General features: G+C 37.3%; 1 protein-coding gene across 1 annotated transcript in view; it reads left to right on the top strand.

The window, feature by feature from the left end:
- The window catches only part of ARHGEF9 (Cdc42 guanine nucleotide exchange factor 9), a 188886-nt gene that overhangs the window by 83342 nt on the left and 80604 nt on the right, over nt 1-24940 (top strand). Inside the window, exon 3 of the mRNA XM_042974958.1 lies at nt 13545-13736. Within this exon, the coding sequence (XP_042830892.1) occupies nt 13545-13736 (192 nt within the window). The remainder of the gene's footprint in view (nt 1-13544; nt 13737-24940) is intronic.

The raw sequence follows: 24940 nt of genomic DNA, 5'->3' as shown, positions 1-24940 counted from the left end.
CATTTATCCAAACCCCCCACCCAACACCCCTTCAGCAACCCTTTGTTCTCTGTGTTTAGTGTCTCTTACAGCTTGTCTCCCTCTCTGTTTTTATCCTATTTTTGCTTCCCTTCCCTTATGTTCATCTGTTTTGTATCTTAAATTCCACATATGAGTAAAGTCATCTATTTGTCTTTCTCTGATTGACTTACTTCGCTTGGCATAGTACAATCTAGTTCCATCCATGTGGTTTCAAATGGCAACATTTCATTCAGTTTGATCACCGAGTAATATACCATTGTGTGTGTGTATCTGTCACATATATTCTTTATTCATTCATCAATTGATGGATATTTGGGCTCTTTCCAATAATTTGGCTGTTGGTAATAGTGCTGCTATAAACTTTGGGGTGAATGTGCCCCTTCAAAACAGCACTACTGTATCCTTTGGATAAATACCTAGTAGTGCAATTGTTGGGTCATAGGGTAGTCCTACTTTTAATTTTTTAAGGAACCTACATACTGTTTTCCAGAGTGGCTGCACCAGTTTGCATTCCCACCAACAGTGAAAATGTGTTCCCCTTTCTCTGCATCCTCGCCAACACCTGTTGTCTCCTGAGATATTAATTTTAGCCATTCTGACTGGTGTAAGGTGGTATCTCATGGTGGTTTTGATTTGTATTTCCCTGATGATGAGGGATGTTGAGCATTTTTTCATGCGTCAGTTGGCCATATGGGTGTCTTCTTTGGAGAAGTGTCTATTCATGTCTTTTGCCCATTTCTTCACAGGATTGTTTGTTTTTTGTATGTTTACTTTGATAAATTCTTTATAGGTTTTGGATACTAACCCTTTATCTGATATGTCATTTGCAAATATCTTATTCTTACATTCCATTGGTTGCCTTTTAGTTTTGTTGATTGTTTCCTTCGCTGTGCAGAAGCTTTTTATCTTGATGAGTTCCCAATGAGTTCATTTTTGCTTTTGCCTCCCTTGCCTCCAGAGACATGCCAAGTAAAAATTTGCTGCGACCAAAATCAAAGGGGTTGTTGCCTGTTTTCTCCTTTAGGATTTTGACGTCTTCCTGTCTTACATTTATGTCTTTCATCCATTTTGAGTTTATTTTTGTGTATGGTGTAAGCAAGTGGCCCAGGTTCATTCTTCTGCATGTTACTGTTCAGTTTTCCCAACACCATTTGCTGAAGAGACTTTCATTTTTATATTGGATATTCTTTCCTGCTTTGTCAAAGATTAGCTGGACATATGTTTGTGGGTCCATTTCTGGGTTCTCTATTCTGTTCCATTGACCTATGTGTCTGTTTTTGTGCCAGTACCATACTGTCTTGATGATTAAAGCTTTGTAATACATCTTGAAGTCCAGGATTGTGATGCCTCCTGCTTTGGTTTTCTTTTTCAAGATTGCTTGAATTGCCCTATTCGGGTTTTTTTCTGGTTCCATACAAATTTTGGGATTGTTTGTTCTAGCTCTGTGAAGAATGCTGGTGTTTTTTGATAGGGATTGCATTGAATATGTAGATTGCCTTGGGTAGTATTGACATTTTAACAATATTTTTTCTTCCAATCCATGAGCATGGACCATTTTCCCATTTTTTTTGTGTCTTCTTTAATTTCTTTCATAAGATTTCTATAGTTATCAGTGTATAATTTTTTTACCTCTTTGGTTTGGTTTATTCCTACATATTTTATGGTTTTGGGTGCAAGTGTAAACGGGATCAATTCCTTGATTTCTCTTTCTGCTGCTTCATTATTGATGTATAGAAATGCAACCTATTTCTGTTCATTGATTTTATATGCTGCAACTTGGCTGAATCCATGTATCAGTTCTAGCAGTTTTTTGGTGGAGTCTTTTGTATTTTCCACATAGAGTATCATGTTGTCTGTGAAGAGTGAATGTTTGACTTCTCCCTTGCTGATTTGGATGCCTTTAATTTCTTTGTGTTGTCTGATTGCTGAGGCTAGGATTTCCAACACTATGTTGAATAACAGTAGTAGAGAGTGGACATCCTTGTTGTGTTCCTGATTTTAGGGAGAAAGCTCTCAGTTTTTCCCCATTGAGAATGATATTACCGGCACTCTTTCATATATGGCCTTTATGCTCTTGAGGTATGATCCTTCTATCCCTACTTTCTTGAGTGTTTTTGTCAAGAAAGGACACTGTATTTCATCAAATACTTTCTCTGCATCTATTGAGAAGATTATATGGTTCTTATCCTCTCTTTTATTGTGATGTATCTCATTGATTAATTTGAGGATATGGAACCAGTCCTGCATCCCGGGCATAAATCCCACTTGATCGTGGTGAATAATTCTTTTAATGTATTTTTGGATCGGTTGGCTAGTATCTTGTTGAGAATTTTTGCATCCATGTTCATCAGGAAAATTTGTCTGTAGTTCTCCTTTCTGGTGGGGTCTTTGCATTTCTATTTATTGGAACAGCTTCAAAAGAATAGGTGTTAACTCTTCTTTAAATGTTTGGTAGAATTCCCTTGGAAATCCATCTGTCCCTGGAACCTTGTTTGCCTGGAGATTTTTTATTATTGATTCAATTTCCTTACTGGTATAGGTCTGTTCAAATTTTCCATTTTTTCCTGTTTCCATTTTGGTAGTTTATATGTTTCTAGGCATTTGTCCATTTCTTCCATATTGTCCAATATGTCGGCATATAATTGCTCATAATACTCTCTTACTACTGCTTGTATTTCTGTGGTATTGGTTGTGATCTCTTCTCTTTCATTTGTGATTTTATTGATTTGTTGTCCTTTCTTTTTTCTTTTTGATCAATGTGGCTAGGGGTTTAGAAATTTTGTTAATTCTTTCAAAGATCCAACTCCTGGTTTCATTGATCTGTTTTACTGTCTTTTTTTTCCTTTTGATATCATTGATTTCTGCCTAATCTTTATTATTTACCTTCTTCTGCTGGTTTTGTTATTTACTGTTCTTTTTTGAGATCTTTTAGATGTAAGGTTAGGTTGTATATTTGAGACCTTTCTTCCTTCTTTAGGAAGGCCTGCATTGCTATATACTTCCCTCTTATGATGGCTTTTGCTGAATCTGAGAAGTTTTTGGCTGTCATGTTTTCATTTTCATTGGCTTCCATGTACTTTTTAATTTCCTCTTTAATATATTGGTTAATCATTTATTCTTTAGTAGGATCTTCTTTACTCTTTAAGTGTTTATGGTTTTGCTAAATTTTTCTTGTTGATTTCGAGTTTCATAGCATTGTGTTCTGAAAATATGCAAGGTATGATCTCGATTTTTTTGTGCTTAGGGCTGATTTGTAACCCAGTATGTGATATGTTCCGGAGAATGTTTCATGTGTACTTGAGAAGAATGTGTATTCTGCTTTTTTAGGATGAAACATTCTGAATATATCTGTTAAGTCCGTCTGGTCCAGTGTGTCATTCAAAGGCATTGTTTCCTTGTTGAGTTCCTGCTTCGGAGATCTGTCCATTGCTGTAAGTGGGGTGTTAAAGTCCCCTACTATTATGTATTATTATCAATGAGTTTGTTTATGTTTATGATTAATAAATTTATATATTTGGGTACCTTCTTGTTTGGGGCATAAATATTTACAATTGTTAGATCTTCTTGCTGGATAGACTCCTTAATTATGATACAATGCCCTTCTTCATCTCTTGTTACAGTCTTTATTTTAAAATCTGGTTTGCCTGATACAAGTATGGCTACTACAGCTTTTTTTTTTATTACCATAAGCTTGATAGATGGTTCTCTATCCCCTTACTTTCAATCTGCAGGTATCTTTAGGTCTAAAATGAGTCACTTATAAGAAGCATATAGATGAGTATTGCTTTCTTATCCATTCTGATACCTGATGTATTTTGATTGGAGCATTTAGTCCATTGGCATTTAGAGTTAGTACTGAAAAGTGTGAATTTTATGCCATTGTGTTGCCTGTAGAGTTTTATTTTCAGGTGATGTTCCCTAGTCCTTTCTAGTCTTTGTTGCCTTTGGTCTTTGTTTTGTCTTTTCTCCACTCAAAGATTCCCCCTTAAAGTTTCTTTCAAGGCTGGTTTAATGGTCATGAACTCCTTTAGTTTCTGTTTGTATGGGAAACTCTTATCTCTCCTTCTATTTTGAATGTTAGCCTTACTGGACAAAGAAGACTATCTTGGCTGCATATTTTTCTGATTCAGCACATTGAATATACCTGCCACTCCTTTCTGGCCTGCCAAGTTTCTGTGGATAGGTCTGCTGCAAACCTGATCTGTCTTCCATTATAGGTTAAGGACTTTTTTTCCTTTGCCACTTTCATAATTCTTTCCTTGTCTGTGTGTTTTGTGAATTTGACTATGATATGCCTTGGTGATTGTCGATTTTTGTTGACTCTAATGGGAGTTTTGTGTGCTTCTTGGATTTCGATGGCTCTGTCCTTCCCCAGATTAGGAAAATTTTCAGCTATAATTTGCTCTCATTAGCCTTCTTCCCCTTTTTCTCTCTCTTCATCTTCTGGGACTCCTATTATTCAGATGTTATTCCTTGTTAATAAGTCACTGAGTTCTCTGAGTCTTGTATTGTGATCTTTGCCTTTGTTTCCCTCCTTTTTTCTGCTTCATTTTTCTCCATTATTTTTTTTGTATATCACTGATTCACTGTTGTGCTTTGTACATCCTTGCTGCTGTGGCATCCAATTGAGATTGTATCTCGGTTATAGCATTTTTAATTTCATCCTGACAAGATTTTTCTTCTCTTATCTCCACACAAAGGGATTCTATGCTTTTTCAACCCCAGCTAGTATTCTTATTATTGTAGTTCTAAATTGTATTTCAGATATCTTTCTTATATCTGTTTTAAGCCTCTGGCTGTCATTTCTTCCTGTTCTTTCTTTTGAGGTAAATTCCTTTGTTTTGTCATTTGGGAGGAAGAAAAAATTAATAAATAAAAATTAAAATTAAAAAAATAAAAAACAAAACAATCAAATAAAGGAAGCTAGATCCTGGCTGTGTTTTGGTCTGCGTGTTGAAAGACACTTGATAGAATGGAGGAAAAAGGGAAAGAAAAGTAGGAAAATAAAAATAAAGGTAAGAAAAATTTAAAAATTAAAATTTTATATAATAGAATAAAATGAAATAAAAAAATGAAATAGAATAAAAAATAAAAATAATATAGTGAAAAATAATTTAATTTTTTAATTAAAAAAAGAAAATAAAATTTTCTCTTCTCTTTCTGTATCCAAGAAAAAGAAAGGAAAAACAATTAAACAAGGACAGAAGAGAAGCAAAAGAAAAAAGTGAGCTAATTAATAAACCAGCAAACAGAATGAAACCCAAATGAGGTTATATCCCATTTCCCCTAGAACTCAAATCATGAAACTCTTTATACACTAAACAGGATGAGGGACTTGTGCTGGTATTCTAGGGGATGTGCTTGGAGGCACAGTTGGGTGGGGATTGGAGTAAAGTCTCCGTTCTCCACTAGGTGGTGCCCCTTAGCCTTACTGGGGTGGATCAGTGTGGCACATGTGTGTGTGCTGGGAGAGGTGGAAATGTCTTCACCCAGCTCTCTAGTCTCAGGAACAAGAACTTCGAGTTCTCAACATCCTGTGATCAAGCGCTCCTCCTTTGTCTCAAGCCTCTGTCAACTCCCTGCCTCTATCCTGTCCATGTCCAAACTGTCTGCCTGCCAGGTGGCACCTCCCTCTAGAGTTTTATCTCAGATGAATTGTGTTTCAAAACCCCACACTTCAGAGGCCCCTGTGTCTTGGACCCATGCTCTGGGGGAGGGTCTTGCTGAGCAATGGCTGGGTTCTGGCTTGCCCCGGAAAATGTTAGTGTGATTGCACAGTGATAGACGTTCAGAGAGCATGGAAAATCACAACAGACAGCTGGCACCAGGTTTTACCACACTCTGGTGTCTTTGTCCCAATACCAGCAAACGTGGTGTCTTTGTCCCAATACCAGCAAACATGGCTGCTCTCTGGGGTTCCCTGGAACCTTGGCCTGTTCGGAGGCATATGGCTTCTACCAAATGCACTCCAAGCAGGGGAACCACTTCTCCCTCTCTGGCACATGGACCCCTCAGACCCCACTGCCTGCTCCTGGGGATTCACCCTACTTACTCACCAGAGCACTGAGCTCCAGAACTTCAGACTCTGTGCTCCACTGTTTATAGAATCCTAATGGTATTGAAACCCTCTCCTTTCTTCCCATCAGTGATTTTGGGGAACAGATTTATTGTTCAATCCCCTGTGTTTCACCTTTGTCTTTCTCTCCAGCTACTTTCAAGGAATGTTTTTCCTGCACTCTCCCAATGCACTGTACTCTCCCCTTTTCTCTGTCCTCTCCCCACAAAAACAGCTCCCTACCCTCCATGGCTTTTCTCTCCCCCAGTTCACCTCTCTGCACCATGTACCTGTCAAGTTCTGTGGCTCAAGTTATGCAGATTGTTGTGTTAATCCTCAGATCAACTCACTAGGCATGTAAAATCTTTTGGTGCTAATCTAGCTGCGTTTCAGGGATGAGACAGGCTGAGGGGCTCCATGCTGCCCCGCCATCTTCCCCTAACCCGCCTAACTTTTTATTTTTTACAGTTGCCATGTGACAAAAATTTACCATTTTAAAGGGTACAATTTAGTGGATTTTAGTACAGTTGACTTAACACAGATTTAAACAGTGTGGGTCCACTTATACATGGATTTTTTGATAAATATAATATAGTACTATAAATGTATTTTCTTTATGATTTTCTTAACATTTTTTCTCTGGCTCAATTATAGGAGTGCGGTATACAATACATATACAATATATGTATTAATCTACTGTTATTGGTAAGGATTCTGGTCAATAGTAAGCTATTAATAGTTAAGTTTTGGAGTCAAAAGTTATACACAGATTTTTGACTGTGTGGGAAGTTGGTGCCCCTAACATATGCATTGTTCAAGCGTCACCTGGGCATTAATTGTGCAACAATCACTACTATCTATTCTAGAACATTTTCATCACTCCTCAAAGGTAACCCTGCAACCATTAGCAGTCATTCTCCATTCTCCCACTTCCCCCAGTCCTGGAAACCACTAATCTGTTTTGTGTCTTTTGGGCATTTCATATAAATGGTGTATAATATGTGGTTATTTGTGTGTCTGGCTTCCTTTACTTAGCATGGTGTCCTTGAGGTTCATTCATATTATATTTTATTCCTTTGTATTGCTAAATAGTATTCTATTTTGTGTTTGTGTATGTGTGTGTTCACATACATACCACATTTATCTATTTATCAGTTGAACTTCTGCATTGTTTTCACATTTTGGCTATTATGAGTAATGCTGCTATGAATATCTGTATACCAGTTTTTGTGTGAACTTATATTTTCAGTATTCTTGAGTATATACATAGGAGAGGAACTACTATGTTAAATTATGTGGAAACTATAATTTAACTTTTGGAGAAATTGCCAAATTGTTTTCCATAGTAGTTTTACCAATTTACACTCCTATCAACAGTGTATGAAGGTTCTAATTTCTCCATATCCTCATCACACATGTTATTATCCATTTTTTTATCATAGCCATTCTATTGGGTGTGAAGTGATATCTCATTGGGATTTTGATTTGTATTTCCCTGACAGCTAATGGTGTTGAGTGTCTTTACATGTATTTATTGGCCATTTATATATATATCTTCTTTGGAAAAATGTTCAGATGCTTTGCCCATTTTGAAGTGGTATTTGCCACTTTATTCTTCAGTTCTATATATTCTGGATACTAGGTCCTTATCAGATATAGTATATTCAAATATTTTCTTCCATTCTATGCATTGTTTCACTTTCTTGATGCTATCATTTGCAAAGCAAAAGTTTTTAATTTGGATGAAGTCTATTTTTTTTTCATTTATGTAAAAAAACTGCATAATCCACAGTCACAAAAATTTTCTTCTGTGTTGTGTTTGACATGTTTTGTAATTTTAGCTTTTACATTTAGGCCTTTAATCCATTTTGAGTTAATTTTCACATATTGTGTGAGGTATGGGTCCAGGTTTATTCTTTTGCATGTGGATATCCAGTTGCCCAGCACCATTTGTTGAAAAGACTATACCCTCCCCTTTTGAATTGTCTTGATACCTTTGAAAAAAATATCAGTTTAGCATAAATGTTGGGTATAGTTCTTTTTTAAGTTTATTTATTTGAGAGAGAGTGTGTGCACAAGTTTGGGAGGGGAAGAGAGAGAGAGTGAAGGCGAGAGACAAGCCCAAGCAGGCAGTGTGAAACTGCCCAAGTGTTTTCAGTGCAGAGCCTAATGTGGGGTCCAATCTCATGAGCCGTGAGATCATGACCTGAGCTGAAACCAAGAATCAGATGCTTAGCCAACTGAGCCACCCAAGCGCCCCTAGGTATATTTCTGTACTCTCATCTATTTCATTGATCTTTGTATCTATTCTTGTGACAGTACCACTCTCTCTTGGTTACTAAAGGCTTATAGTAAGTTTTGGAATCAGGAAGTGTGAGTCTTTCAACATTGTTCTTCTTTTTCAAAATTGTTTTGGTTATCCTGTGTCTCTTAAATTTCCATATGAAATTTAGAATAAGCTTGTCAATTTCTTCCAAGAAGCAAGCTGAGAGTTATGATAGGGATTGTGTTAAATCTGAATCAACTTGCAGAATATTACCATCTTAACGATATTAAATCTTCCAATCCATGAACATGAGATAGCTTTTTATTTAGTTAGGTCTTCTTGACTTACTTTCAACAATGTTTTGCAGTGTTCAGTGCACAAATCTTGCACTTCTTTTGTGAAATGTATTCCTGAGGATTTTGTTCTTTCTGATGCCTCTTAAATTGGATCGTTTTCTTAATTTCATTTTCAAAAATACATTTGGCCTTTGCATATTGATCTTGTATCATGCAAAATTGCTGAATTAATTTATTAGTGTATATGTGTATATATATAAAATCATGTCATATATGAATAGTTTTGATTTTTCTTTCTAATCTGAATGCCTTTTTTGTCTCCAGTTGTTCAAGCCTTCAGTACAAATGTTGCATAGAGGTGATGTTTGTTCATGACTGTAGGATGAAAATGTTCAGTCTTTCACCATTAAGTATATTAACTATGGGTGGTCCATAAATTTCTACCAGCTGATTGAGAAAGTTTCTTCTCTGAAAGGGTGTTGGACTTTCCCAAATGTTTTTTCTATGTCTATTGACATGATTATGTATTTTTCAAACCTTTATTCCATTAATATGGTGTATTACATTGACTGAGTTTCATATGTTGAATGAATCTTGCATTCCTGGGATTAATCCCATCTGATAAACTGGATTAAATACACACACACACACACACACACACACACACACACTACTGGATTTGGTCTGCAAGTATTTTGTTGAGAGTTTCTGCATTTCTATTTTTGAAAGTTAATGAAATATTGATGTTAATTATTTTTAAATGTTTTGTAGACTTCACCAGTGATGCCATCTCATACTGATTTTTTTCCCATGTAAGGAGTTTTTAATTAGTAAACCAATCTCTTTGCTTCTCATAGGCCTATTCAGATTTTCTATTTTTTATCAGTCTAGGAATTTATTTCATCAGGCTATCTAATTTGTTGGTGTACAGTTGTTCATAGTGTTCCCTTTAATCATTTTTTTAAAAAATTCTGTTATATTGGCAGTAATATTTCCTCTTTTATTCCTGATTTTAATAATTTGAGTCTTCTCTTTTTTCTCTATTTTAACTTTTTACAAAGCTAGTGTATTCCTGTATCAATTATGTAATTAAAAAATAAAACAATGGAAGATACATATAAAATAGAAAGGCATATCAAAATGGGGATCTGGGTAAGTTGGTAACTCCCTGGCAGTCATTTCTCCTCTATGGGCCTAGGTTTCTTCATCAGAAAGTTATTATATTGGTTCATTGTTGCTGAAGTGGTTGAAAGTCTCTGTACTTTCAGATTATTTACATGATCAAATGTGGGATTAAATAACATAGTTGGGAGTATTTGTGGGCAGAAAGTAGACAAATTTTGGAGAATCCCGGTATTCCTGAAGGACATAATAGAGAAGCTAAGTATCGAAATGCACATTGAAGCTGAGTTATGGTAATATTTGAATTCCAGGGTGAGAGATTTGAACTTGGTAACAGGGAACTATTGAGGATTTTGGAGTGTGAGAGTAGATAATCAAAGTGATATTCAAAGAAATTGGTCTGGTAATGGTATATGGGAGGGATTAGAGCTGGAAGATAACCCAGAGAAGTCATCTAGGGAATGGGGGTCATGACAGTAGGAATGGAAAAAAAAAGAGATGAGAACCAGAGATATTTGGAAAGCACTCCCTGGAATGGCTAAGGGGGCAGGGGAGGGAGGAGTTAGCTGTCTTGTTCACTCCGTGTCTCTCATAATTAGTGGTGAGGCACAGAATAGGTCCAAAATATATTTATTTGTTAAATTGAATTGCATTAACCCAGCTTTGCTTAGAGTTCAATGAAGGCTGAAGAAAATAGTCTTCAAGTACTCTGAGAGGACTTCCAGGAAAGTCTTCCAAGTTGCTAGCCTCTAGACACTCTATATTCACACCCCACTCCTGCAAATATAATGTACTCCTTCCCTCTGGAAGTGTTCCAGAGAGTCATCTAATTCCAGCCATCCAAAATCCAATATTTTGAATGGGCTTGTCTTAAAGTCCTGAGAAGAAAAGAAATGTTTTTCTTTTTAATCTCTTAAAGGCCTGCCTATGGTAACCTTCTTGTTTTGCTTTAATTTAAATTTTACTTAGTTAACATACAGTGCAATATTGGTTTCAGAGTAGAATTCAGTTATTCATCACTTACATACAACACCCATTACTCATCACAAGTGCCCTCCTTAATACCCATCACACATCTAGCTCATCTCCCACCCACCTCCCTCCATCAATCCTCAGTTTGTTCTCTATCATGAACAGTTTCCTGTGGTTTGTTTCCCTCTCTCCTCTTTCCCCCAGGCCCCTTCCCATATGTACATCTGTTTTGTTTCTTAAATTCCACATATCAGTGAAATCATATGGTGTTTATCTTTCTCTGACTGACTTATTTCACTTTGCATAATACATTCTAGCTCCATCCATGTCGTTGCAAATGGCAAGATTTCATTTTTTTGATGGCTAAGTAATATTCTAATATATATATACATATATATATATATATATATATATATATATATATATATACATACACCACGCCTTCTTTATCCATTCATCAGTTGATGGATATTTGGGCTCTCTCCATAGTTTGGCTATTGTTGATAATGCTGCTATAAACATTGTGGTGCATGTACCTCTTCAAATCTGTATTTTTGTATCCTTTAGGTAAATATCTAATAGTGCAATTGCTGGGTCTTAAGGTAGTTCTATTTTTAGCTTTTTGAGGAACCTCCATACTGTTCTCCAGAGTGGTTACACCAGTTTGCTTTTCCACCAACAATGTAAGAGAGTTCCCCTTTCTATGCATCCTCACCAACACCTGTTGTTTCTTTTGTTGTTAATTTTAGCCATTCTGACAGGTGTGAGGTTGTATCTCATTCTGGGAAAAGAAAAACAAAACTGAAGGTATAATATTTCTAGATTTAAAGCTATATTACAAAGCTGTAGTCATCAAGACAATGTGGTGCTGGCACAAAAACAGACATAGACCAATGGAACAGAATAGAAAACCCATAAATGGACCCACAACTATATGGTCAACTAATCTTTGACAAAGCAGGAAAGAATATCCTATGGTACCATTTTTTATAGCATAACTTAGCTTGCTTTGTGGGAAGCTGGGAAAAGCTAGTGAATTATTATAGGATGAAGCTTTTATTGTTTCAAAGAGATGACATCATGTATATGATGTGCTTACTTCAATGCCTTAGAATCACCTTTGTGAACAGATCTGTTCCTTGACCAATCATCCCTCATCATTTCCTACTGATTATATGCAAGGGAAGCTATCAGCATATTGAGGACACAAAGTTGACCTTTGGAAGCTGGAAAGATATTTCCAATAGAACATTTGTAGAGGGTGATAAGTTCTGAATAGAGATACATTTTTGCACATGTGGCTGTGTATGCGAAGTGCATTAAAAGAAGTCAGCCCTATTTTGGCCTGTGGAAAATAGGTAGATTATATGCTTGTGACATCTCTAGGCTTTCTGGGTGGTAACCATGCTCCTCATCCTCTGTGAGGCAAAAAGAGAGGGGAGAATACACAGAGTTGAAAAGTAACTACTGTTCCTGTAGCTCCATCCCAAAGCCTCTGTCCTCCTACGGCCACTCACTAATAGGGCCTTTCTGGTGGCAGAAATAATAATGCATCTAAATTTCTTGATCTCAGCTTCTTGAGGCAGGAAAGTGGAAAAAGCTGGGGGGTTATAGAGGGCAAAGATAGATTGTTGATTAAAGCTGTTGAGACAACTGACAAGCTCTTTGGTTAATTCCCCTGGCAGATTTTACCACTATTCCTAGGGTCCCACCCTTCCTTTTTTCCTTGATACCCTGACTTTCCTCCTTCCTAGGAATGGGGTAAAATGAGCCATCTTCCTGATTTAAGTTGTCATCTCAGATCCAGAAATATCTCACTCAGCCTCCCCAAAGGAGGTTTTTCTGCATCCCTTTGCCTTCATGTGTTGGAATGGGTAGTTTCAATGTCTACCAACTGTACCTATTTATGATGATTCTGATAATTCTCATCTCACCTTGGCCTAATACCTTCCTTACTCTTTTCCTGTTTTCCTTAGAATCAGAGGTGCAAAGATGCTAGCACAGTGGTTAAGAGCACAGGCTCTGAAAGTCAGATCACCTGGTTCCTGTCCCAGCTCTTCTGCTTTCCTAACTGTGTGACTTGGGACAAATTACTTAACTTTTTTGAGCCTCTGTCTCCTCTTCTGTGAAATAGAGGTAATAATGGAAATGCCTAGTAGGACTGAGTAATACAATTCATTGAAAACTGTTAGTATAGTAGTTGCTGTATAGTAAGTGCTCAATCAATAGCTATTGCTATTATGTGTGTGGGGACATTCAGTCGTTTCCACTCTAATAACTTTATATACTCAAGGCATGTCAGATTTTAATTATTATTTGTGCATCTTTTGATGTAAATAAACACTGAAGGTCCTGTTTTCAAAATGCCCACTCCAGTATCAAAATTTGGTCTCCATGATCATAGGTGTTGTGTTTGATCCAGATGTGGCACAGACCCAACCATGTATAGCTTAGTCTTTTTATCCAGCTGTGCTGCCTAGATATGCTCAAGCATGATTTAGTTATATTTTCCATAACTCCTTTCTCCTCTGAAACCTTAGATAAGAAGCCTCTCAGAGATGACTTTTCCTTCTTCAAAGTTCTATCCTTCTGCATCCTCCATTTTACAGATAGGTCATCAGAGGCCTAGAGAGGATTAAACTCATAGATAGGGCCTGAAAGTCACCCTAAAGCCAAGCTTGACATTCAGTTTACAGGGGCCTCTTGTCAAATGGTCTCTGAATACTTGAAGAATTTAGTTTATCATTTTTCTACTTGACTGGAAACTTTTCAAAGAAGGAAACTATTATTCTTCTTCTGCCTGCTTCCACAGCTCTGGGTGAACCAGGAGGATGGGGTAGAGGAAGGGCCCAGTGATGTGCAGAATGGGCACCTGGACCCCAACTCAGACTGCCTTTGTCTGGGCCGGCCACTACAGAACCGGGACCAGATGCGAGCCAATGTCATCAATGAGATCATGAGCACCGAACGTCATTACATCAAGCACCTCAAGGACATTTGTGAGGTAGGCCCAGCTATGATAGTTTATGTGGGGGAACCCAGGGTGTAATAGAGGACATTTTCATGAAGAACCAGCAACTCTGCTGAGCTTTACCTGTGACAGTCCCAAGATGTTGGAAAGAGCAGCTGGACTGGCCTCTTATATTCTGTTCAATGGGTAAAACAGGTCCCTTGGAGTTTTTTCAGTCCCTATCTCAGTTTCTCTCTTTCTCTGTCTACCTGTCTAATGTTCATCTTTTATCTTCATATTCCTTATTTCTCTATCTCTCCCTGCCTCCCTCACTTTATCTTCCCTTCCCTGAATCTCTGTCCCTATCCTGTTGGCTTCTAATTTGGTTGTTGCCACCCCATGGAAATGCCTGACTGCATTGATTAAAGCAAAACACATCTCCCTCCAACTCAGTGGTTTACAAACTTGAATGTGCACTAGAGTCCCTGGAGAAACCTGTTAGACATGCAGATTCCAGTCCCCTCCCTCTCTTCAAAGTTGTGAATTCTCACTCTGGATAAACCAAAGGCATCTCTATATTTAGCAAGCATCCCTGGTGAAACTGGTGCTATTGGTCCTCCTCCTTCACTTGAAGAACACTGGTTTTGAGTTATGTCAGAAGAGTTTATGGGGAGGAATCTACAGGAGATAAAGGCTGAGTGGACAATTCTCAGCTCTTTCAATATGCCCCTTTTCCCCCAGGAGCTATGGCTCCACATTCCTTAACTCTATCCCTTCCATCTTTGTGATCTGAGTAAGGATTAGAGCCCTTTTCCTAACACTCCCTTGATGTCATGAGACAAGATGGCATTTTGAAAGGGCATTTTACTAAACACTTTGGGAATACCAATGGGAAGTGGAGGAAAGAATGTTTTAAAAAAAGGTTTCTCTCTCTCTCTCTCTCTCTCTCTCACACACACACACACACACACACACACAGTAGCATTCTGCTTGACCCAGGGAAAACTCTATTTTGAATATGTTTATCCCCTTCATTCTAGGTGAAGAGTCAGGTCCTACTTTCTGTCCCTGAAGCCCTGTTGAGTGAGCCCAGGGCTCACTTGGAATCAATAGTACAGCTTTAAAAAAATAAATAAATAAATAAAAGTTTATTTAATTTTGAGAGAGAGAGAGAGAGAGAGAGAGAGAGAGAGAGAGAGAGAGAACAGGAGTGGGGGAGGGGAAGAGAGATAGGAGATACAGAATCCGAAGCAGACTTCAGGTTCTGAGCTGTCAGCACAGAGCCTGATGCAGGGTTCGAACACACAAACGGTGAAATAATGACCTGAGCCAAAGTTGGCTGCTTAACCAACTGAGCCACCCAGATACCCCTCAATAGTACAGCTTTAACATTTTTAATGTTCTTATTTCTTTAGAATACTGTTGCCCAGTAAAACTTCCTATAGTGATGAAATATATCTGCATTCTCCAATGCAGTAGCCACTATCCAGCCATCTGTGGCTATTGAGTAGTTGAGATGTGGCTAGTATGATTGAGAAATGGGATTTTAAATTTTATTAAATTTTAATTTAAATAGACACATGTGACTAAATTACACCTACATTGGACAGTGCAGATCTAGAAAGATCAAGGCCAAGGAATATGGGCCTTAATTTCCTTTACCTCAACTCATTTTTTTATCCCTTCTAGGAATGTTAAAGTTTATCCCCACCCTCCCACTCCATGAGTCAGTATAGTGGAACAAACAAGGGCTCTAGGGACATGGAATGCTGGCTTTCACATCCTGACTTAACCACCTAGACACCCTATAACCATGAAGTTGCCCCTTAACTCCTCTGACTTTTGATTTTTCTGATTTGTACAGTGGGCTTCATTATGCCAACCTCTTAAGTTTATTGATAAAACTAAGTAAACATAATGTAATTATTTGTAAAAAGGTAGTTTTACTTTCTTTTCCTTCCCTTTTCATCTATTCTCCCATCCATCTGTGTCTCTCTTTTATAGTTTTCTCTCCCCCTACCTCCATAAAAATAGCTGAAAAAATACCCTCTGAAATGTGCTCTGTGTCGTTGGGCATGAAACCACTGTCATTCATTCAGCAAACACATTGTAGAGTTCTGCTCCATGCCAGCCTTAGACATGGCTCCTACTTTCAAAGTTTTCTTCCCTAGACTAGTATCTGTATTACCTGGGAGCTTGTTAGAAATGCAGAATTTTTAGCTCTACTCGAGGCCTATCAAGTATGATTCTGCACTTTAACAAGACTCCCATTTGGCTTACATTATATATTAAAGTTTGAGGAGCACTGCTGTAAAATGATAGCTGTATTATACTGTCAAAGAGTCTATAATATAAGTACAATGTGTTCTCTACCTGGCAGCTGAGTGATGCTGTCAAGATCTAAGTTGGGTCATATCTCTCTTCCTCTCAAAACCATCTGATGGCTGACTATTTCTCCCTGAGTAAAAGCCAATTTCTTATTATTATTTACAAAGTCCTATGTGATAAACCTATTGTTACCTCTGTGACTTGATCTCCTTCATCTTTCCCACCTTCTGTCACTGCTCCATGCACACTGGCCTCTTGCTGTTCCTAAAAAACTATCTTGCATGCCCCCTTTGCCAGATTTTGCACTGGCTTTTCCCTCTCCCTGGAGCACTCCTTCCCCAGATATCTTCATGGCTTCCTTCCTCACCTCCTTCAAGTCTTTACTCAAATATCACCTTCTCCTTGAGATCGTCCCTGACCTTTCTATTTAAAATTATAACCTTGCACTATCTCTCCCTCTTTCCTGCTTTATTTTCCTCTATTGTACTTATTGCTATCTGACATATTATATATTTGCTTATATGATTTCTTTATTGTTCTTCTCCCCTGCTAGAATGTAGATTCCATGAGGGGCAAGTGTTTTTACCTGTTGATTTACTATATATTGCCAATACCTAGCATGGTGTCTGGCACATGGTACATGCTCAATAAATATTGTTGAAAGTAGGAATTAAATACAAGTGCTCACATGCATGTATTACTTTGGCAAAATACATTCACATCTTATGCCACTTGATTTTCAGACAGGGCAGAGGTTGTTACTGTTATTCCTATTTTCTAGATCAAAAGACTTGAGTCTCTAAGAGACAAAATTACTTTCTCTGAGTTCTCAGGCGCTGGCTCAGTGAGAGTCCTTTAGTTTTAGAAGGATCTTCTGTTCTCAACTCCAAAACATCTTGGCCTCTTCTTACAGGGCACAAGCTCAGGACAGCAATAAAAGTATTCATCTATCTAGAGGAGGGAGTGCTATGTCCCTGCTTTGAGGACTTGCCCAATCCAGCCAAACCAATTAAAGCTTTATCATTGATAAATATGAAACCAGCATATTACCAACAAAAGCTTTACTTGGTTTGGCTGGATTGGGCCTCCAACTTTGGCTCAGGTCATGATCTCATAATTTGTGGGTTCAAGCCCCACATTGGACTCTGTGCTGACAGCTCAGAGTCTGGAGCCAGCTTCGGATTCTGTATCTCCCTCTCTCTGCCCCTCCCCCACTCCTGTTCTGTGATCTGCTGGTTCCATATTTATCGATTATTCTTGGTGCTGAAGTTAAGGGTTTAAGTGCAAAGTATTTCTTTGTCCCACACTGCAAACACAGTGTTAGAAGGTTTAGCTAGAGCAAAAGAAGGAAGGATAAATCTGTGTCTAGGTGAACCCAAAGACAGTATTTTAGTCCAGGATTGTGTCACCACTAAACCAAAAGCTGTAAGTAACAATATGGTTTATCATAGAGAATACCAGACTCAGAATCGGGATACCCAGGTTCAGGACCCACCTTGGTCTCTGACTGGCTGGGGAATGTTTTCCATCATGGGCCTTGTTTCTCAACTCTAAAATGAGAAGATTGGAAGTGTTGTTCTTTAAGTGCTTAATTTCTGGGTTTCTGTACAATCTTACTTAAGAAAGCTAAAGAAAGCTGTTGTAGTGATCCAGGTTGCTTTTATATTGTCTGTTGCTTTCTCCTTGGTACCTGTGAAAACACGTCTTACTCAGGCATTACTGTGTTATCATAATGACTGTGTTCACATGAGGTAATCTACTCTTTCTGTAAATTAAGGGAAATCTCTAAATAATTCCCACTCTTGAGCTTTTGAAGAGGAAATGGGAGACACTACATTCAGTATAAAAAAGGCCACTATCTATTAGAAAATACACACATATATTTGTATATATTTACTGTATATAATGTATAGTAATGTATGTGGCACAGATGATTAAGCATATATCATATATTATAATCTTATATAATATATATATATATATATAATATGTATATTATGTATATTATTATATATATTTGCTCTTGGGAACAGAAGATGCTTTACAAACATTTAAGTTACAATACCCTTATTTTACAAATAAGAAGGTAGGAAATAAACTATTTTTTTAAATCAAAGTCATTCAGTGAGGCCAGTGAGATAAAAGATCTTTTTTAATGAGTTATTTGTAGAAGATGACATTTTACTTTCTAAATCCAGAAAGTGGGATAAAATAGCTTGGCTCAGTTCTAGGTCACTTTGAACAATGATTGATGGTATTGCCTCCCGTAACCTTAGAACTCACAGTATAATAAGGGAAACTGACACAACAGGGTAAAGAAAGCTAAAGATGCCTTATAAAGTTGCCTTGTATGCCTCTCTAAAGGAAGATAATCTCAGTTAACTCATATCTGTGAAATAAATTCTGCTCTCAAATGCCTCCAGAGAAACTGGACTAGCTTTCCTCAGTCATTTGCATTAGTGTCTCATATCCTTCACCATTAAGAAATTCTTCCTTAGGTCTAGTTGCGTTTATCATGTTATTTCCATTTGATATGCTTAAGCCTGGGATTTCCAAACTTTTTGCCCATTTCACTTTTCCTTTCTGTGAATTGCCTATCCTCATGCTTTCCAGTTGTCTTTACATTTCCATGTACACATAGCAAATGATAACACATTGTAAAATGGTAATATTTGTATAGCATACTAAGGTATAAGGATGAGGCAGCTCAGCAGCTTGAAGTGACCATCTCAGGGGTTTCTAGCTCCCCTACACCTTACCTGTTCACCTTGAATCACCTGGATACTCTAGGCCCTGTTCCTATCCTTATCCATTCTCCTATAGTTTCTTATGTATTAATTAATTCATTTATTTATTTTTGCTGATTTATAGTAGTTCCTTGTATATTCCAGATATTAATCCCTTGTCAGTTTTCCATGTTGCAATACATTCTTCCTGTGATCCTCTTCTTTTTTGTTTTCTTTAATTTGAAGAAAGGATACCTTGGCCAAAAAAGGGGAAAAAACAAACACCAAAGAAACATTCTGCTTCTAGTTTAGGTTTATCATCACTAGCATGAAAAGAGCTAGTCATTTTGTAGTTATTCAACATATATTTATTGAGCAACTATATTCCAGGTACTGTTAAACTCTGGGATACTGCTATGGACAGGAAGACAACCATGATCATAATCCCCTAATTTTCTTAAAATTATTTTCAAAGGGTGCCTGGGTGGCTCAGTCGGTTAAGCAGCCGACTTCGGTTCAGGTCATGATCTCGCAGTCCGTGAGTTTGAGCCCCGCATCGGGCTCTGTGCTGACAGCTCAGAGCCTGGAGCCTGTTTCGGAATCTGTGTCTCCCTCTCTCTGACCCTCCCCCATTCATGCTCTGTCTCTTTCTGTCTCAAAAATAAATAAACGTTAAAAAAATTAAAAAAATATTTTTAAGATGTTTATCAACTCCCCTGTCAGGCCTAAGGTTTCCACACAAAACAATATATGAAATCTATATTAAGTCAGAGCTGAAAGGGGCCCTGGAAATTTTTCTGATATATGTATTTTAGAGATGGAGACACTGAGGGCCAGACTTATGCAAGTCTTTCCCTAGGGGATTTCCCAAAACGTAGGTGATTCATAGGCTCTTCAGTCTATTTTATTTCCCTGCAGTCTTTGGGGTCTTCCCTGGAGATAATGGCTATGATTTGTATCCCATATCAAGCTAATTTTAGCTCAATGCACTAGATCTAGACTTCTAGATCAACACTGTGGGCTTAAGAACAGAGTGAAATAGGTAGGCAACTTCTCTTTGACTGTCACCATGGCAATGCCAGGGCTAATTTATGCCAATAGTGATTGATTTAAAAATCTCCCATAGTATTCTTAACTACTGTGTGGTCTGCCTTCTCAGAGGCTCTCACATATGGCTTCTGTTGAATCAGTTCACACTACTGCCATATCACCCTTTTCTCTCCTACCATTCAATGGGGAAGCATCTGTCAGCATGTTGAAGCATGCTTGACAGTAAGAGCCACAGACCTCTTTGCTTCTTCTGCCTTGTGTTGTTTTTCAGGCTCCTGTATACCCTGCTTACTCCCCTTTGACTCTGTATTATTTTCTCCATTTTCTTCTGAAAACAGGACTCACAACTGAACTCTGCTCTCCTGCCGTGGTGTAACACCTTCCTGTTACTTCTCTCATTCTATCCTCTCAATTTGTTTATTTTTTTTCTCCAACATAAACTGACATTAGGTTTTTTGCAGTCACATTCCACTGCCAACTCACCTTAATATATGTGCCCTCAAAAAATGAGTGAATGAGAAGAAATAAGTATTGATTGACCCCTAAGCCAAGCATTTTTTTCACCATTTCTATGGAAAACTAATATAGTCACCAGGTCAGCCAAAGGAAGAGGATGAAAAATAAAAGCAAGACTCCAGGGACTAGTGATCTCTCCTGGTGTTTCTCCCCTCAGAAGCCTAGGTAGTTGTGTTGGGTAGTGGCTAAATGTGACATTTTGAGGTTCTCTTACTACCCCCATATTCTTATGTCCTATTTCTTATTTCCTTGATAATGGCAGTTTCTATTTGGAATCCATCAGAAAGTCATGTGTCTTAAATAGGACTAATGATTTTTAGAAAACATTGGTTTCTCCCTCTTTCCTTGATAATGCTGTTCTCAAGGTAGGCTTCTTGAGATTGTATTCTTTACATTTTCTCACAAAGACTTTTTTCTCCAGTTTTATGCAAAAGACAAGACCATTAGAGGAAGATTGAAAATAGGAAAAATACGATCAGAATTCACCAAATAGAACTGTTTGAACTTTTGTATAATTGCTTGAAAAATCTGTGTGTGTGTGTGTGTGTGTGTGTGTATATATATATATATACATATATATATATATAATGTGTAATATATATATACACAAATATATATATGTATATATACATATGTATATACTTATACATATATGTCTAAATACATGTATGTATTTACAGAGCTATAATTATGGTGACATATCGTTTGTTTCTACTTTTTAATGTTATTTCATAAATACTATTTCATGTTTCTAGACAGGTTTTTTTGCTTTTATTTAAATTATGGTTAGTTAACATGCAGTGTAATATGAGTTTCAGGTACATAATATATTGATTCAACGCTTCCATACACCACCTGGTGTTCATCACAACGAGTGCATTCCTTAATCTGCATCACCCATTTAGCCCATCCCCCCACCCACCACCCTTCTAGTAATCATCAGTTTGTTCTCTATAATTAAAAGTCTGTTTCTTGGTTTGCCTCTCTTTTTTCCCCTTGGCTCCTGTTTTGTTTCTTAGATTCCACATATGAGTGAAATCATATCTTTAACTGTCTTTCTCTGACTGACTTATTTCACATAACATAATACTCTCTAGCTCCATCCACATCATTACAAATGGCAAGATGTCATTCCTTTTTTTAAGCTTATGTATTATTTTTGAGAAATAGAGCAAGTGGGAGAGAGGCAGAGAGAGAGGGAGAGTGCAGAGTCCAATGCAGGGCTCGAGCCCACAAGCCATGAGATCATGACCTGAGCAGAAGTTGGACGCTTAACTGACTGAGCCACCCAGATGTCGCAAGATTTCATTCTTTTTGGTGGCTGAGTAATATTCTAGTGTGTGTGTGTGTGTGTGTGTGTGTGTGTGTATGCGCACACACAGTATATCTGTATGTATTCATCAGTCAGTGGACACTTGGGCTGCTTACATAGTTTGGCTATTCTAGATAATGCTGCAATAAGCATCGGGTGCATATACGACTTCAAATTAGTATCTTTTTATTTTTTGGGTAAATACCTATTAGTTCATTTGCTGAATTGTAGGGTAGTTCTATTTTTAACTTTTTTAGGAAGCTCCATACTATTCTCTAGAGTGGCATGCTCCAGTTTGCATTCCCACCAAAGTGCAAGATGGTTCCTCTTTCTCTACATTCTTGCCAACACCTGTTGTTTCTTGTGTTGTTGACTTTACCCATTCTTTAAGGTATGCGGTGATATCTTGTTATAGTTTTTTTTTAATTTTTTTAATGTTTATTTTTTGAGAGAGAGAGAGACAGAGACAGAGACAGAGTGTGAGCAGGGGAGGGACAGAGAGAGAGGGAGACCCAGAATCAGAAGCAGGCTCCAGGCTCTGTGCTGTCAGCACAGAGCTCAATGCAGGGCTCAAACCCATAACTGCAAGATCATGACCTAAGCTGAAGTTGAATGCCTAAGTGACTGAGCCACCCAGGTGCCCCTCATTGTAGTTTTGATTTGTATTTCCTGATAGTAATGTTGAGCATCTTTCCATATGTCTGTTGTCCATCTGTATTTCTTCTTGGAAAAATGTCTATTCATGTCGTCTGCCCATTTCTTTTTTATTTTAAGAGAGAGAAAAAAGTGCATATGCAAGGTATGGGGGAGAGTGGGAGAGAGGCAGAGGAAGAGAAAGAGAGAGAACCTTAAGAAGGCCCTACGCTGAACATGGAGCCCGACGCAGGTCTTGATCCCACTACCCTGGGATCATGACTTGAGCCAAAATTTGCAGTCAGATGCTCAACCGAGCGAGCCACCCAGGCACTCCATCTTCTTCCCATTTCTTAACTGGATTATTTGGTTTTGGGGGTATTGATTACTATAAGTTCTTTATATATTTTGGATACTAATCCTTTATCAGATATGTCATTTGCAATTATCTTCTCCCATTCTGTGGGTTTCCTTTTAGTTTAGTTGATTGTTTCCTTTGCTATGCAGAAGATTTTTATTTTGAGGAAGTCCCAATAGCTGAAATTTGCTTTTCTTTTCCTTGCCTCAGGAGACATATCTGAGAGAAGTTGCTACTGCTGATGTCAAAGAGGTTACTGCCTGTATTCTCCTCTAGGATTTTGATAGTTTCAACTCCCACATTTATATCTTTAGTCCATTTTTTATTTATTTTGTGTGTGGTGTGTGTAAGGGTCTAGTTTCATTCTTTTGCATAATACTGTCCAGTTTTTCCAACATCACTTGTTGAAGAGACTATCTTTCTCATTGGATGTTCCTTCTTGGTTTGTTGAAGATTAATTGACCATATAGATGTGGGTTCATTTCTGGGTTTTCTATTCTGTTCCATTTGTCCATGTGTCTGTTCTTTTACCATACTGTCTTGATGACTACAGGTTTTTAATACAGCTTGAAGTCCAGAATTATGATGACTACAGCTTTTTTTTTTTCAAAATTGCTTTGGCTATTTGTGGTCTTTTGTAGTTCCATACAAATTTTAGGATTGTTTGTTCTAGCTCTGTGAAAAATGCTTTTGGTATGTTGATAGGGATTGCATTAAATGTGTAAATTGCTTTGGTTAGTAGAGGCATTTTAACAATATTTGTTCTTTAATCTGTGAGCATGGAATGTCTTTCCATATCTTTGTGTCATCTTCGGTTTCTTTCACTGGTGTTTTATAGTTTTCAGAGGACAGGTCTTTCACCTCTTTGGTTAGGTTTAATCCTAGGTGTGTTATTGTTTTTAGTGCAATTGTAATTGGCATTGATTCCTTCATTTCTCTTTCTGCTGTTTCACTATTGGTATGTAGAAATGCAACAGATTTCTCTATGTTCATTTTGTATCTTGCAACTTTACTGAATTTGTTTATCAGTTCTAACAATTTTTGGGTGGAATTTTAGGGTTTTCTATATAGAGTATGATGTCTTCTGAAAATAGTGAAAGTTTGATTTCTTCCTTGCCAATTTGGATGCATTTAATTTCCTTTTGTTGTCTGATTGGTGTGGCTAGGGCTTCTAGTACTGTGTTAAAAAACAGTGGTGAGAGTGGATTCAATGTCTTACACCTGACCATGGAGGAAAAGCTCTTAGCTTTTCTGCATGTAGGATGATATTAGCTGTGGGTTTTTCATATATGGCCTCTATTATGTTGTGGTATGTTCCCTCTACTCCTACTTTGTTGAGGGATTTTAAGCATGAATTGATGTTATACTTTGTTAAATGCTTCTTCTGAATCTATTGAATGATCATATGTTTCTTATCCTTAATTTTATTAATGCAGTGTATCATGTTGATTGATTTGTGAATATTGAACCACGCTTGCAACCCAGAAATAAATCCCAATTGAATGTGGTGAATGAATTTTTTAAAGTTTTGTTGGATTTAATTTGTTATTATTTTGTTGAGAAATTTTGCATCCAGGTTCATCAGGGATATTGGCCTGTGTTCTCTTTTTACTGGAGTCTTTATCTGGTTTTGGTATCAGAGTGATGTTGACCTCATAGAATGAATTTGGTATTTTCTTTCCTTTTCTATTTTTTGGAATAGTTGAGAAGAATAGATATTAATTCTTCTTTAAATGTGTGGTAGAATTCCACTGGGAAGTCATCTGGTCCTCAGCTTTTGTTTCTTGGGATTTTTTTTATTACTGATTCAAATTATTTCCTGGTTATTAGTCTGTTCAAGTTTTTGTTTCTTCCTGTTTAAGTTTTGGTAGTCTATATGTTTCAGAACATCAATTTCTCAAATTCAAATTCAAATTCAAATCAAATTCATCAATTTCTCCCAGGTTGTCCAATTTGTTGGCATATGGTTTTACATACTATTCTCTTATAATTGTTTATATTTCTGTGGTTTTTGTTGTTATTTCTACTCTCTCATTTGTGATTTCATTTATTTGGGTTTTTCCTCTTTTGTTTCCAGTAAGTCTGACTAGAGGTTTATCAATTTTATTAATTTTTTCAAAGAGCCACCTCCTGGTTTCATTGATCTGTTTTTTTTTTTGATGCTATATCGTTATTTTCTGATATAAATTTTATTATTTCCTTTACTCTGCTGACTTTAGGCTTTGTTTATTGTCCTTTTTCTAGCTCCGTTAGGTGTAAGGTTACGTTGTTCATTTCAGATTTTTATTTCTTCTTAAGGTAGATATGTATTGCTATAGACTTCCCTCTTAGGATC

Source organism: Panthera tigris, chromosome X (assembly GCF_018350195.1).
Source record: "Panthera tigris isolate Pti1 chromosome X, P.tigris_Pti1_mat1.1, whole genome shotgun sequence".
NCBI lineage: Eukaryota > Metazoa > Chordata > Mammalia > Carnivora > Felidae > Panthera > Panthera tigris.
This window is presented reverse-complemented; position numbering and strand designations above follow the sequence as displayed.